Below are 15,551 nucleotides of genomic sequence, written 5' to 3' on the forward strand. Positions count from 1 at the left end.
ATGAATTCAAAGATGACGACATATCTTTGAAGCTAGACAAAACTAGGGAGGGTCTGAGCAGTTGTTGTGGAAACCAAAGACCATACGGACCTGAGGGAGACTTAAGAGGTGGGGTTAATTTCGACAGCATGGAAGAGAAAGAGGGAGGGTGACCCACGGATTCGTCCTTGACTTCCGAAGTGGATGGTAAAACAGGAGGAAGACTGAGTTTTGAAGGGGGTTGTGCAAGGAGAAGAAAGTTATGCTAAAAATGACTTCTTAAATACTCACTCTGATACAGTGGATGCCTAATTGTATTGATGAAAGATATTTAAATATTGCTGTGTCTCTTTCGAAGTCCAAGCTATGGGGTGATCTCTAAATGTACTTAACTAACACTGCTGCAAAGGCATATGTGGTGATTGCCTCATGCTTACGGTGCAGTCCTAGTGCAAGCAAGGAGCTCATCAGCAATTCACCTGCAATTTAGGACCACAAACACAACAAAAAGCCAGGTAACCCCCCCCAAAAAGCTCCTGACAGAAAATAACTACATCACCACACAAGGTCTTTAGAACATTATATTTCATAAAAGACAATGATAAAAAAGTACAAACATTTCCATGAGAAGCAAAAAAAAAAAAAAAGGAGAGAGAAAGAAAGAGTACAAGAAATTACTAGCATTTATTTCAGTGCATTTATATAGAAGCCTTTCAGATATTAATAAATAAAATAATCTTAAGTACACTTCCTCTTCCTGATAAACACTATGACCATTTTAGTTCTCTCACTGGCACACTTGCAAACAGAAGATAACAGATCTAGAGTACCAGTATTTGTCTGAAAAGTACACAAATACAAGAGAGATGACAAGAAGCCAAATAAAATGACGCAAAATCTGCTTTCACTTCTACAGAGCCTCCAAAAGGAGAATATTGTATTGGATATTTTCCCATTTTGTTTAAAAATGGATATCAATATCTTGGCTGGGAAAGGAGTATAAGCAAGTCTTATAATTTTATATTTACATAATATTGCAAATAAGGCTTTCTTACTGAACACCTTTTCACAAAATACAAACAGAAATTAAGACTTAAAAAATATTCATTAAACCCCAGTTTTGGTGAAGACTTAAATGACCATTTCCACGGTAAATGAGACGTAATGTTACAGCAAACGTGTACACTTTTCCCTTTTCTTTTCTACAAACAGGCCCATTAATCATCGCTAACTTCTCTAGGTAAAAGGCACTATATAACCCTCCCACGTAGTGCCATGGGGAACTCGTAATCACTCTACGTCCACATATATACATTTCTTGACTTTGAGACTAAGAAATACAACAGGTAAGTTAACAGAGGATGTTTTCATCATTTTCGGCTTGCTTGACTCGATTTGTTTAGAAATTAACATTTTTTTCTGTAGACATACGTAGCTTTGCAACTGCTGAGTAGGCAATTACTACACGTTCACTAATAAATCCACCAAACTATAAAGATAGTCTGTATTTACGTTGTATTTGCTAATTTTTATGGAGTAGGGCTATTTTCATACAACAAAGATAACTAAGCAAAACTCTATCACTTATATGCAAACATAAAAGTTGCTATTTATATGCAAAAGTTAATTTCAGGCCCGCACTTAAAAAGCAAAACAAAAACAAAAGACAAAAAGCAAACTAATGAGATGGTTTTCACAGGATACCATATTTAAAACTGAAAAAAGCAAAATATTCATGGCCCACTCCTAAAACAAAAATTACTGCTAGATTTAATCCAAGAAAGTAAGGTAGATACCAGTAGAATTGAGTTCTCTTGAAACGATAAAATGTGTATCAAAATGAGAAGATTTCAAAATGTGGGCAGCTCCATGTTAAAGAGAAAAATATGTTTTCCTAATAAGCCTCAGCCCTAATTTCCCCCATGACTACAATACTGAAGTATTATTGGGTTAATTACGCTCAATGCCCCTGCTATCTTGTTAGTGATCAACAAATGTTAACTTTATCAATCCACTTTCATTCATCGAACTAAAAAACTACATTGGCCAAGAGAGACAGAAAATGAACAGATACACATTAAGAACAAATATCCTACTTTTCAGAAGGTTTGATTTTTTTCATTATTTTGAGTACCAGCAAAAAAATGAAAGACAAATATTTTGGAAATATTTCTAAGAAATAAACGCAGAAAAATTTTGTTTGGTATCATAAAGAGAGCTTTCTTAAAGTGTAAGAATTTCTATCAGTTCATGATTTGGTTTGTGGTCATTTGTGTTACCAATACTGCCACAGAAGATGACACTTCAAAATTAAACTTACAACCTGAGAGATAAATAACTGTATTTCTGTGTTAGGTGAATAATCCATTTCTATTTCTATTGTTTTTCATTGTTGCTGAAGATTCACTTCATAGGTACATAATTTTTTGGTTTCAATTTGTGAAAATATCTTTAGATACTTTAAAGAATCTCTGGTTAACCATGATTGATAATTTTCAAAGTAAGAATATTGTTTGCTATGAAAACTTCATCCAAATTCAAGATTAAGTAATATATTTGATGCCAGGTAGTAAGATCTGCTTTTAGAGAAGTGTCTTATAACCCTAATGCATTTAAATAGCGGACAATATTTTAATATAGTTCTATTAATCTATGCTTTTAGTGATGAAATTTTAATAATTAACATTAGAGACTAATTTCTTAAAAGTGAAAAAAAATACACAGTTTGAATGAAATGGGCCAACATTAAAAAGGAGGATCTCTTCCAAACTTGAAATTCTATAAATCTGAGAATTAACTTAAAATTTGTTTTTATCTACTAAGCATTTCACTTCATAAAAATAGAACATTTAATTTCTTATCTAATAGTATAATTCATTTGTATAAGTACTACTGGGTTTTCCATAACTCTTTCTTTTAAAAAGACTGTTTTGATTTCTTTTAAATGAAGATTTTTTTTTTTTGGCTCTTCTGAACTGGACATAATGAAAGTGCTGTTCACTATGAATTTAAAAAAAAAAATACAGGGTACCACCACACACAACCTTGGGAACATTTTTTGAGGCACAAAGTCCCTGACACTTAGACCAGAGGTACATGAAAGACATTTAACATAAAGAGGTCCTTTATATCATGTCACATCACAACTTCTAAGATTTTCTTGGTAATACTCATGCAATATGCATAAACAATACGGTTGTGATTTAGCAAAATCTGATGAGATTGCGAGCAAGGAAAAAAATAGGAAATCCTGGTGGGAAGAAAAGCCGTTAAAGCCTTCTTCTTACCCTTTAAAACCCTAAGGAAGCTGTGACTCCTTCCACACAAGAAGCTGAAGGGCTAAAGCTCAAAACTAGTATGACAGCGTACTGTGCTAGTTGGCTGTCAATTATTGACAGTTCCTTCATTTCACACAAGGTTAACCTTTGTTTAGTGACATAAATTTACATTGTTTTATTCCATGCAAATAAAAAATGTTTATAAAAGTCCCATAAAGGCATAACCCATTACATGCAAAACTGCAACACATCTTATTTTTCAACAATTTGAACACATTAATTTACATCACATATGTACAAAATATGTTTAAACGGAAATAAAGCATTCTCTTGAATTAAATTATAGATTTTAGTATAAAAATTTTCTCTTTGTAGGGAGCTCTCTTAACTTCCAGACTCAAGCAACAGCTCGTGGTCTCTGCAATGCTCGCCATGGGGGTGTGTCTCAGAGCAGAGGATGGGCACGTGGAAGAAGGCTGACTGTATACAATCCCACCAGTAAACACTGAGAATGCGGGCTCTTCTCCTCACCACCCAGGGCACTGTGACACATCCATTCACTGACCTCCATTAAGAGTGTACTCCAAGTTTCCCAGCCACACTGCGGTCTGTCTTGCCATGAGAGCTACTTCTTTTAATAGTCTTCGATTGGAGCTAACTCTGGCATGAGGTTTACAGATATATTTGTATACAACCTATCAACCAGTATTTTTGGCGTATATATTAAATTGTTCAACCCATCGATGTACTGGCGCTCTTTTGAGTATCTTAGTAATTTATACCTATAGTGTTAGAGAAAGAAATGAAAAGTAACAGAAACGTTTGAAAAGAAAAACTGATGAGGAATATGTTCAAGGTCATGCTTTTTTTGGGGGGGAGAGTAATTAGGTTTATTTATTCAGTCATTTAATGGAGGTACTGGGGATTGAACCCAGGACCTCATGCATGCTAAGCATGTGCTCTGCCACCGAGCTATACCCTCCTCTATCAAGGTCATTATCATTAAAGTATTTAAAGTTCTTTACAATTTTTGGTTCTTATGCATAATTAAAAATCTTTCTAAGACCATTATTCTAAATTAGCATCTTTATAAATCTTAAAATGCCACCTGAAAAAATTATTTTGCACCATTACAACTTGGATATCCTTAAGAAATAAAATGTATTTATATAAAAAGCAAATACTTTTTATATAAAAGTTAACTGGGCTCTTTAATATAACATAAATATATATCTGTGTATGTAGGTATATGTATATCTCTTCAAAACAAGCAAAAAATGCTTTACTTTTATAAAGAAAAATAATATCGACAGAAAATTCCCTTAAGAAGTTTTTTTTTGGGGGGGAGGCGATGCATGTAAAAAAAATCTTTCATACATTACATAATTTTGAAACCTTGATATCTGAACATGATATTAAACTTACCGTCCTAAGAACTGGACTTCACCTCGATGGTGATGAGGAATAGACTTGTATTTTCCCAAGTCTCCCTCTGGTCTTGTCACATTATATCCAGCATAGTGAACTCTACAATACAACATATGGAAATGAAAATACATTAAGAAATAAAATCTGATGTAAAAATGGAATACGTGATTTCAATTTAAAACGCAGAATGCTCTAATGTATGTGCTGGCAATAATTTCAGAAGTACTCAGTGAAAAAGGGAAAACACAACCTAGGATTCAGGAACTTCAAAAATTTCCCATCCCAAAGAATCCTTTCTTGGAATAGAAAAGTACAGTTTACTTAATAGAAAAGAAATACTTATAGAAATTCCATTATTAAGTAATTTGGATCCCAACATACCTATTCCAAAGGTCGTCGTCTTCTCCTCCCCAACCCCAGAAGGCATTAGGAAAACCATTGATCCTTCTGAACTGTTCCACTGTCAGTCCACTTACACCACCAAAAAACTCTTTATATGGAAGACTGAAAAAGAAAGCAGGATGCAGCACTCTAAAAATGAGATCAGAACAGTCCGCCATATGAAATAGGTTTTCAATTTTTGTGTGCTTTGTAAAATACACTCCCATCTCCATATAAAAAATTGTGTTGATTAAATCATATTCTGGGAAATGTAATGTGTACCAAGAAACAAGACATTTTTATATTCTAGTGAAACAAGGTGCATCTAAGTGTGTTATGTAAAACACTTGTGGCAACCAAAATTTAACATTTAGCGTTGTTACCTTCTAAGACTCAAAATCTACTGTTCAAAAATGGTAAATTTTCAAACCAAAAGTCTACTTGATCAAACATATCAATAGCTGCTATGCTGAGCTAATTTCCTCCTTCATTTACCTTATTAAATACGTTATTCATTACATAGACCAGGGTAAATATAAATTAGTAAAAACAAGTCTAGCATTATTTTGAAAAGACTAGCTGCCTATTCATGTAATGGTCTTCTGTTGGATTATACTCCCAAAATACTCATGGATACTTACAAATATATTTATTTTTAATGCACTAATTATTTAGGAGAATGACAATTTTTTGATGTAATTGACACATAACATTGTATTCATTTAAGGTGTACAACATGTTTTGATATATGTATATATTGCAAAATGATCATAATATGTCTAGTTAACATCTATCACCACGCCTAGCTATAATCTTTTTTCTTGTGATGAGAGCTTTTAAGATCTACTCTCAGCAACTTTCAAGTATACAACAGAGGATTTGTTAACTACAGTTACCATGTTATATATATGACACCCCCAGGACTTATAACTAGAAGTATGTACCTTTTGACCTCCTTCCCCCATTTCTCCTACCCCCACCTCCTGCCTCTGGCAACTGCCAATCTCTTCTCTGTATGTACAAGTTTGGGGTTTTTTTTAGATTCCACATGTAAGTAAGATCATACAGTACTTGCCTTACTCTGAACAATGACTCTATTTTTAGATTTGGATTTTATTTTCCTTACCTTTTCCCTAGCTCATCCTCCAAGGAATCTGTCAAACTAAGTTGTTTGTTTAGACACAGACTGGTTTTCTGATGTTGAAGTAGCATCCCTAGACTTGCGGTCATGAATAAATTCCCGCGGCCCCAAATGCGCTACTGGGGAGCAGTGTGCCGGAGCCCCTGAACAGGCCAAGCCAATGCGAAGGAACAACAGAGAAAACGCCACCACGCGCAGCATCCGAAAATCATGCCGAGGGAAGCCTGGCTGCGATGACAGCAAGGCTGCCTCAGAGGAAGAGAGGTGGCAGATGCCACTTTTTTGTTGGAAGGACCCTGGACTCGTTCCCTGTGTGGAAGAAGTGCTGTTTGCCAGCTGGACCCTGTGCAGCCACTGAAGACGGGGAAGGCAGCTTCCGGAGAAAATGCTAGGGTTGTAGGGCAAAGCCCACCCTGGGCCAAAGGCACCCCAAGACATTAACAGCCATACCGACCCCACGGTCAACTATGGTGTTCCAGGCTCCAGGACACCTCACGAGGCTCCTACTGCGGAAGTCAAATTCTAGTTATGACACTGGTTCGACTGCAGTGGGGCCAATAAGCACTCATGGTGCCAACTGTTTCCCACACCAGGTGGAGTATTCTCGGCCAGGCTAGCGGTCAGAGAGAGGGAGAGGGAGAGGGAGAGGGAGAGGGAGGGAGAGAGAGAGAGAGAGAGAGAGAGAGAGAGAGAGAGAGAGAGAGAGAGGGAGAGTGTGTGTGTGTGTGTGTGTGTGTGTGTTCACAGACATGTATAAATTGGATCAACTGGCAAGCACATTAGTTCCACTTACTGTTCTGCTTAAGTGGAAACAATCAATTGCACTACAGCCAGGATAGAAAAAGATCTGATAATATGAAGCTATAACAGATACACTAAAGGACAGAAAACAGAAGCTTGACAAGTAACATCTAGTAGTATTTACCCTCCACTGTCCAGGGGGAGAGAGACACTAACCCGGGGACCTGTGCTTGCTGGTCAGCAGCTGTCAGGCCGTGGGCACCACTGTGGGGCCAGGACGCTGCACCACACTTCACCCCATGGCCTGAAGTCTACAGACTGTCTAGCCAGTTCCCTCTTCTGCTGCCATTCTCTCTAATTTCTATTCCAACTTCCAAGATACCCTCCGAACCCTGGGATCAGCCTAGGTAGACATGAATATTTTATTCATCAGAAATTACTATTTTCAAGTAAAAAAATTTAGAATTCTTAGTTTATGATATTTTTCAGTAAAAGTCAATTACCCTGAATCTAATTTGACTCCAGCAGGCTGACCAAAATGGAGTTCCTGAAGTACTAAGAGTCAGACCCTGAACCTGGATGGGCCTCCCAAGGCCGACCTGGGTTTCAGACACTGCGGTAAAAGAGGAAAAGGTTTTCTAATAATGACTATAACTTGCAAAAAGAAAAGAAAAGAAAACAAAGAAAAAGGTACTCCTCTGTGCTGATTTTAGTGCTCATTCACACGGTCACTTTCTGCCTCTCTAACAGGTCGAGCAGCAGGCAAAATGGAGAGGCAACAGCTCCCCCGCTCCAGGCTGCGCCCTCCCCTCTTCACTTCCATTAGCCAAAGAAAACTGGGAGGGCTTTCCCAGATTAGACCCGCACGCTTTAATGTCACAGTTCCAATGACGGTACCATTTCAAGGTATCTCCACTCAAAGAATGAAAAAAATGCTTCTTATTATTAAAGGCAAGTCAAGAATCCACAGCTTAGGAAGAAGAGAGGGCCCTCCCTGCCCTGGAACATCACGAGGGGAGGGGAGAGGAGGCAGCCTGTGCCCTGCTCCTCCCTGGGGCGGGCCCAGCACCTGGGATCAGGCAGAGCCCTGCGGACTGGCTCTATCGCTCCCTGAACAAGAAGACCAACGTTCAGAGATACAAGTCCTAAGGTAACCAAGCCCTCTAATTGCTAAGTGTGAAAACCAGAGGTGAGACCCACGTTTACTGGACTGCAGAAACCTGGCTCTCTTTCCCGCCACCCCACGCTGAAACCTCTGCGTGAGGAAGCCCCCGGAGGGATGACAAGTGACTCTGCATCCCGGCTCCCTCCGAGGATGCGCTGGAGGTAAAGGGACTGTCCAGGCTCCTGAGCCCCTCCAGTCCAGGCACATGAAGCTGCCACCATTGCATGAGACGATTTTGCGAGTGTCCTGCACAGTATCAGGAAGACGGCACATGACTTACATATACATGTACTTATCCAGCTTTGCTGCAAAATGACGCGGCATTTCTCCACATCCATAATAGTTTCGGTCATTTTCAGGCAGGTGGTCCACATCATGGAAGATTACACAGTCCCAGACGCTGTCTTTCATGGCCTCTTTGAAGCCCACGTTGAAGAGCATTGCACGGTTAAAAGGTTGCGTGCCAGTCTTCAGGGAGAGGAAAACAGAAATGAACTCAGGCTTCGTCATGACTTTTTTCTATGCTTTTCTAATTTGCTGAATCGTGGTCCAACACGAATAATAAATACATCCAAATCAAATAGATAAAATAATAAACACACCTCAGGATCTTCACGTACACTGTTTAAATTATTGCATTATATTTGATGCTTTGGTAACACGCAAGAAAACATGTTACTATCTGGTCCATTGGTAGATCATCCTATTTACATAATGATATAATTCATGTTTCTGTTTTACTTCAAATACGTCAGAATATTAATTGACCAGGAGAAAAAATAAAGCCATTGAAAAGAATGTAGGTTTTATTTTTGCATGAAGCTTTCCATATGCTGCCAAGACTTAAGAGAAGCAGCAGGAAACACAGGGACTCTTGCTCTGACCCAGCAAGGCCAGGGAGGGCTAGCTTGGTACTGCTAACACACATAATAAAGACAAAGACATTTTTAGAGACAAAAACAATTGGAACTTGTTAACACAAAACCCAGCTTCCCTTATGACAACCATTTTCCTGTATTACTGAAGAAAATACATTAAAGTGCCTGGGCAACAGTTTCTATTTTTATTATTCTTGTTTATGAGAAAAACCAAGAGCATTTTAAGGGACCAAAAAGGTGGCAACTTAATATACAGAACCCAACTTGCTATATTATAACCACTTCCCTTTACTTACCAGGGAAATTATATTAAGGGGCACTGACAATAAAAAGTCTCATTCTGTAGGTAAAGAAAATTAAAGGGCAATTACCTATGCCTTAGCAGTACTTCTCAAAATCACTTCCAAAACATAATACAAAAAGATTAGGACAGAAGCGAAGGAGATACACAAGGCAGTCACTGTCAGAACACTGCCACAATAATGAAAAATGACTAATCTGCAACCCTGGGTCTTGCGCTAACTTGAGGTAATAGAAGTCATTTTGCTTTTTACAGCTTTTCTTCACCAATGAAATGGAGAGGATAAAAAGCAAAGGCAGTTAAATTATAATGTTATTACTGTACATCAACATCAGTTTGAATAAATGACTTTCCTTTTAAGAGTTTAAAAGTTGTTTTTATTAAATGTGGACATAATTCTTAATGGCTTATATTAGAACTAAGAAGTTCTATGTCTAACCCACCTTCACCTTCCAAAAGCAACACATTTCAACACCTCTAGCAGTTTATCCTGGTACGTATCTCCGTATTTCAAGGTAAGGGGCATTCTGGTATCTCCTTGCTTCATTATCTTTAGACATTGTCTACTGACATCTTACCATGGTCACTGAGGATTTATACCACCACACCCACTGCCCCTCCAGCTACTCTCCCAATAGAGTTACGCCATAATTTTTGGTTAAACCAATGGTGTTTACATTATTATCACTGCAAAAATTCTGGATGGTAAGCAAACTATGATCCTGTTTTCTTTCTCAAACTAGGATTAATAACTATCTTCTGCTTTCTTGGTTTTCTACACAACTATTATTATTTTGTACAAAAGCCCCAATAGGCATGCCCCGTACTTATTCGTAACTATGCAATCGTTCAAACACGTCAAACCAGCTATCAATTCCCGCTCCTCCCCCCAAGCCCAACTCCAACTCCCACTGCCCTCAGGTCTCGCTCCAGTCTGGCCTGGACCACCGGAGCCTCTTCTTTCCTTCCCTACATCATTCGTGTCTTTACTCAGTTCTCTCAATTGGCCAAGGCATATCCTTCAGAGCTTCCTAAGTCAGGATTCATGGGGGAAAAAAAAAATTACAGAATGTATTTATATATATGGCCAATGAGTGATTGAAAGTCTACCCTCACACTCGATTGACATTTTGTCTGGATTAAAAAATGCTAGGTTAAAAACGACTTTCCCCTAGAATTTTAAAGGCACAGCTCCACAATCTTCTAGGTATCAGTGTTGCAGAGACGGTTCATGTGATTCTGAGACATAATCAGTGGTAATTTTTCCTACAGAACTTTTTTGATATCTTCTCTTTTTACCCTGTACTCTAAATTTAATTTCAAAACAATGCACTTTATAGATCTATATTCTATTCATGTGTACATGTGGGCCCCTTTAATCTGAAGACTCATTATCTTTGCTTCTGGGAAATATTCTTATATTATTTCTTTGGTCGTTTTACCCCATTTCCTGCTAGTTTTTTCCTGCTATATTTTCCCAGAACTCTGATTAGTAAATGTATTCGTTATCTACTGATGTGTAACAAATCAGAGCAAAACTAGTGGGCTAAAAAAAGTAGTCATTTATTATATTCAAAGCATCTGTAGAGAGAAAATCTGTACAGCACAGCAAAGCTCCCTTATCACTGCTCCATGGTGTCTGGGGTCAGCCGCGGCTCCACCACCCAGGCAGCTCACTCCCATGGCCAGCAAGATGACCCTGGCACGTCGGGTCCTCTCCACAGGGCTGCCTGAGCGTCTTCCTGACGTTGACAGCCGGCTTCCCCGAGAGCAAGTGATCCAAGAGACCAAGACAGAAGCAGCAATGTCTTTTATGATCTAGTCTCAAAAATCACACGCTGTCACTCTGCATTCTGGTTGCCCACACAAGTTAGCCCTCACTCCCTTGTGGTGAGGTGGGAAGCCCCATAAAAAAAGACCGGCAGGACCCCCAGGCAGGGCCACTACTCTCTTGCCAGCAACATCCAATTCCCTGGCCCAGAGGCTCTATCTCACTTTTTGCCTCTGAAACGGCTTACCTCTAGTAAACTGGAACTTACCCCTAAAATTCTATTGGTTCCCTGAGCTCAATCCTGATTGGTTATTTCCTTCACTCCTGATTGGTCCATTTGTAGTACTTTATTTGCACAGAGCTCACTCCTGATTGGTTATTTCTCTCCCTCCTGATTGGTCCATTTCTACAAAGCTTGTTCCTAATTAGTCAACTTTCCTTATACCTTATTTGTATATGATGTGGCAAAGTGTAAACTGGCAGCCTATAAAAGCCTGTGTAAACCTACAGACGGGGTCCAGAGCTTGGAATGTTAACTCCTCTGGGCTAGCTGGCATTATAAACCTCAGTTCTTCAACTCTCCGAGTGCTGCTTGGTCTCTCGCCCGGATCCAGGTTGCTGTCACAACAGCTGTAACACGTTTTTCTGCAACAGTGGGAGGAGACCACACACAGAGGCAAGGCTCTCCCTGGAGAGCATCTTGGAGGTGGTTACCCTGTTATGTAATGGTACTCTCTGACTGATCATCATTTCTCCTGTTTTGCTTCCATTGTAAGAGTTATCTTCTTAAGTCTGTTTTCCAGACATTCTATTGAAAGTTTTACTTATCGCATTTTCTTTTATGATAACTTTCTTACTCTGATCATTCTTTCTTTATGGTGTCTTGTTTTCATTTCTCAGATTCATTATCTTTCCTTTACTCTCTGTGGAGAGTGATTATAGTTTGTTACTGTTAGTCTCTTTTCTTTTTTAAAAAATGGTATGTTCCCTCCAGCGTCTCTATTTCCGACAGTCTCTTTTGTTGGATTGGTTTTGTCTCCTCTTGTGAAGACCCTTGGCTGCCCATTCATGGCTGACAGTAAGGCACTAAAAAGCTGAGGGGAATCCCCGCATACGTAAATATGTGAGGTTGGGGCACAGCACTGTCGACTCAAACATACACACATGCATCTGTGTTAGCAAATCCCGAAACCAAACTAAAACAAAAGAACAGAATCCCCATTCCTCCTCCCCAGTGTTCTACGTGTCCATAGCTCAGAAAGCTCAAGACAAAAGCCCTGGCATCTCGGTTGAGTATTCTCCATCTCTCACACTGTACATCCAATTCAACAGCAAACATCACTTCTGAACCCAGTGTAGCCCAAACCCAACCACTGCTCACCTCCTCCACCAATACCACGGGAGCCCAAGTCAACATCTTCTCCGACCTGGACAACTGCAGAAGTTCTCATTTCCGTCCTTGCCCCACTCAGTCTACTCTCCTGCACAGTCATTTTTTCACAACATAACTTAGATCACATCATTCCTCTATTTAAAATCCTCCAGCATCTTCTGGCCTCACTCAGGATAATCCAAGTCCACCTCCCAGCCTGTTAGGTCCTTCATTATCTGCTTCTCTCCCCTCTCTGATTTCCTCCCTAACAGTCTCTTCCACTCCTCGCTCCAGCGACACTGACTTCTTGGCACAAACACACGCTCTCCTGCCTTGCCTGGTACACACGTCTGGGAACGTCAGCAGGGCCGGCTCCTTTCCATCATTCAGGGCTGCTCCCACCTCACCTCCTCCGAGAGGGCCTTCCATAAACACTCGGAATAAAAGAGCCCCTCTCCCTGCCCTAATGGCTCTCTCTGCCGCAACTCAGCTCTGGGCACCACCTGGCCCACCACATGGTTACTTACTGCCCTTCTCTCCCCAGGACGACGACAGGCCTCACCTGGTTTGTTCCCTGCTGTTTCCCCTGTGCTGAATGAATGAAAGTGGGCTTCCTGGAGGTGAGAAAGTAACGAGCCGGCCTCTTCCTTTAGAGACTTCCAAATACTAGATCAGACATCGTCTTCCTGGAGCTGATCTATTCCTCTCGTGAAGACACCACTCATTCCCTGCCTCAGCTGGAGGCGCTGGGGGACTCACACCTAACTGCTGTCCTCCAACAGCCAGACAGGGAGGAGAACCATGGGCGCCTGGGGTCGGCACCCAGCCCTCCTCCAGCTGCTGCCTGGAGGCCCCACAGCTCAGCTGTGTCAGCGCGGTCAGGACCTGCTCTAGAGGGGTTTCTCCAGGGATAAACTTCTCATTTTCTACAAGATACAACAGAGTAACCACCTGGCAACACGAGCAAAGACAAGGCACCGGGAAGCTGACTGTTCCATAACCAAACTTAAACAACGCCCCTGGTTTAGCCCAGCGCTTCCGTTCGTCCTCTGTGACATCTTTCAGGTGCCGAGGTCCGCAGGGGTTGGTCCAGCAGGCTGACTGAGTACTTGTTGCCATCACTCTCGACCGCACGTGGGCTTGAACACCCCCTGCTCTGCCAGTGCTGCACCTGCCTCCCGGCTTCCAGAGCTGCCCTCAAGTTGCTCCACTACTCCCTCTCTTTGTTCTTGTGGTTTAGTAACTCATTGCAAGTTTTTTTCTTTCACTCTCGCTTTAGGAGTGTGGAAAGGAGAAGGGGTAAACACGCACCAGCTCCCACACTCAGCTAGGAGTTCTGAGCTGCTCGTCAAATGCCGAGCCCTTCTGGGCACCAGCCCAGCAGGAAAACGACTCTTCTACTTCGTATGTGGTAACGACGCCACTGGCTCAAAACCGCACACTAGCACGTACACGGGCCTGAATTAATATTGATCAAGGCTGAGGTTCAGACTTAAGAGGTTTATAAAACATGGACTTTACTTGCTTTGCAAAGATTTCTTCGTCAGATACACAAAATAATTCAGTGGTGCTGGACTCTTAGGAGAAAATGCCTTTAAAAACACAGAGGCACACATCTCATTCCCCAACACATTATGAAGACTGAAGTTTCAAAAAAGGAAACTAGCAAGTTGGGAAAACAGAGCTAGAAGTGGATAACTAAGGCTATCATGAAAGTAGCTAAAACGTTAAATTTATTATCAGGTTTAAAAAAAAGTCAATTTTCATGGTACAGGTTGTTGAATTAAAAAGCACATATATATATATACTGTTGAATTAAAAAGCACATATGGCTACTAATGACAATATACATCATTATATGCACTGGGAGCAGACCTTAAAAGGGTGATTTATATACAAAGGAGTATATCATGTTAAAAACCAAGTATTTCCAGAGGGGAAAAAATAGAGGCAAAAAAAGCTAAGAGTGAGAAAATAAAATTAAAAAAAAAAATCTAGAATCAGGCACAAAGGAGCTGGGGAAACACACTAAATGTAACAATCTTAGAAATAAAACTTGAATATTTTCTAACATTTCAAAAACAAAACAAAACAAAAAAACCCAGAAGCATCTAACATAGAAGCCAGGTCACTTTCTGTCTAATGATAAATAAGGAAATGCATTTTTAGTCAGGTTTAGTGAACAGAAGGAACGATCAGGATAAAATGAGGTCATCAGTGTCAAACCAAAAGTTCCCAAATTACAATGTATTTGAAACGTGAATAAAAGGCACCATTTTAGAAATACCATATAGAAATCAGTGAGCAAATTCAGCAAGGACCCTAGTGTTTGGGAGATAGGGTAGGGGAAACACACACACACACACAAAAATCCAAGATGATGACATCTTAAGTATAAAACTAGGCAATGACAGAAGTAGAAAAACACAGAAATATAGAAGGTATCTCCAAAGGGTCTAAGTAGGACTGAAAATAAATTGAATACATGGAATACTGAGACAAGAATAATACAGAGGAAAAAAGCTAGCTGATAATATTAAGAATAATTAGAGAAAATATTTCACTTTAATAGGTAAGACATTAGATGATTAAAAATGATAAACGGATTAACAAAATGTGGCATATACAACTAACAGGCTCAATCCAAGGTGGAATTTGACCCGATATGAAACCAAGGATTAACCCTAAACTGAACATTTTAAATCACACCATATCTAAGAGTTTATTAAGCTCTAGTATACTTAGTTACCATTTTGAAAAACAGCCTCACCTGTTCAATAACATAAAAGGCAAATTCCAGCCGCTGTTTCTGGAGCATCGGAATCAGGTGCAAGAAAAAAATTGGAAGATGTTCATGGCGATTACGGAAAGGAATGAGAACTGCCACCTTGAAAACAAAACATTCACACATGTAAACAAACCCAGCAGCAAACCCTAGAGGTAAAAGGTTAAAAAATACAGACCCTTGAAACTTTCTTACTCGTGAAATCTCTCACCAGAAATCCAACAGTGAGCAAAAACAGACATGGCCCTTGCCTTGGTGCCACTTACGGTCTTGTGGACCGGGAAAATGTAAGTGGGCTCTGAGGGCTGTTCTAAGAACTGTGGTCTCTATC

General features: G+C 39.9%; 1 protein-coding gene across 3 annotated transcripts in view; it reads right to left on the reverse strand.

Annotated features, from left to right (window-relative positions):
- Nucleotides 1-15,551, reverse strand: part of B4GALT6 (beta-1,4-galactosyltransferase 6) — a 124,151-nt gene that overhangs the window by 65,395 nt on the left and 43,205 nt on the right. For 2 of the 3 annotated variants that reach the window (XM_074352209.1, XM_045510378.2), the window contains exons 5-8: nt 15,206-15,322; nt 8,394-8,581; nt 5,067-5,189; nt 4,683-4,784 (exon numbers count right to left, since the gene is read on the reverse strand). In XM_074352209.1, the coding sequence (XP_074208310.1) occupies nt 4,683-4,784; nt 5,067-5,189; nt 8,394-8,581; nt 15,206-15,322 (530 nt within the window). Of the gene's footprint in view, nt 1-546; nt 4,040-4,682; nt 4,785-5,066; nt 5,190-8,393; nt 8,582-15,205; nt 15,323-15,551 lie in introns of those variants that run through there. The other variant, XM_010946791.3, reaches the window with a different exon arrangement.

This window comes from Camelus bactrianus, chromosome 24 (genome assembly GCF_048773025.1).
Source record: "Camelus bactrianus isolate YW-2024 breed Bactrian camel chromosome 24, ASM4877302v1, whole genome shotgun sequence".
NCBI classification, from domain to species: domain Eukaryota; kingdom Metazoa; phylum Chordata; class Mammalia; order Artiodactyla; family Camelidae; genus Camelus; species Camelus bactrianus.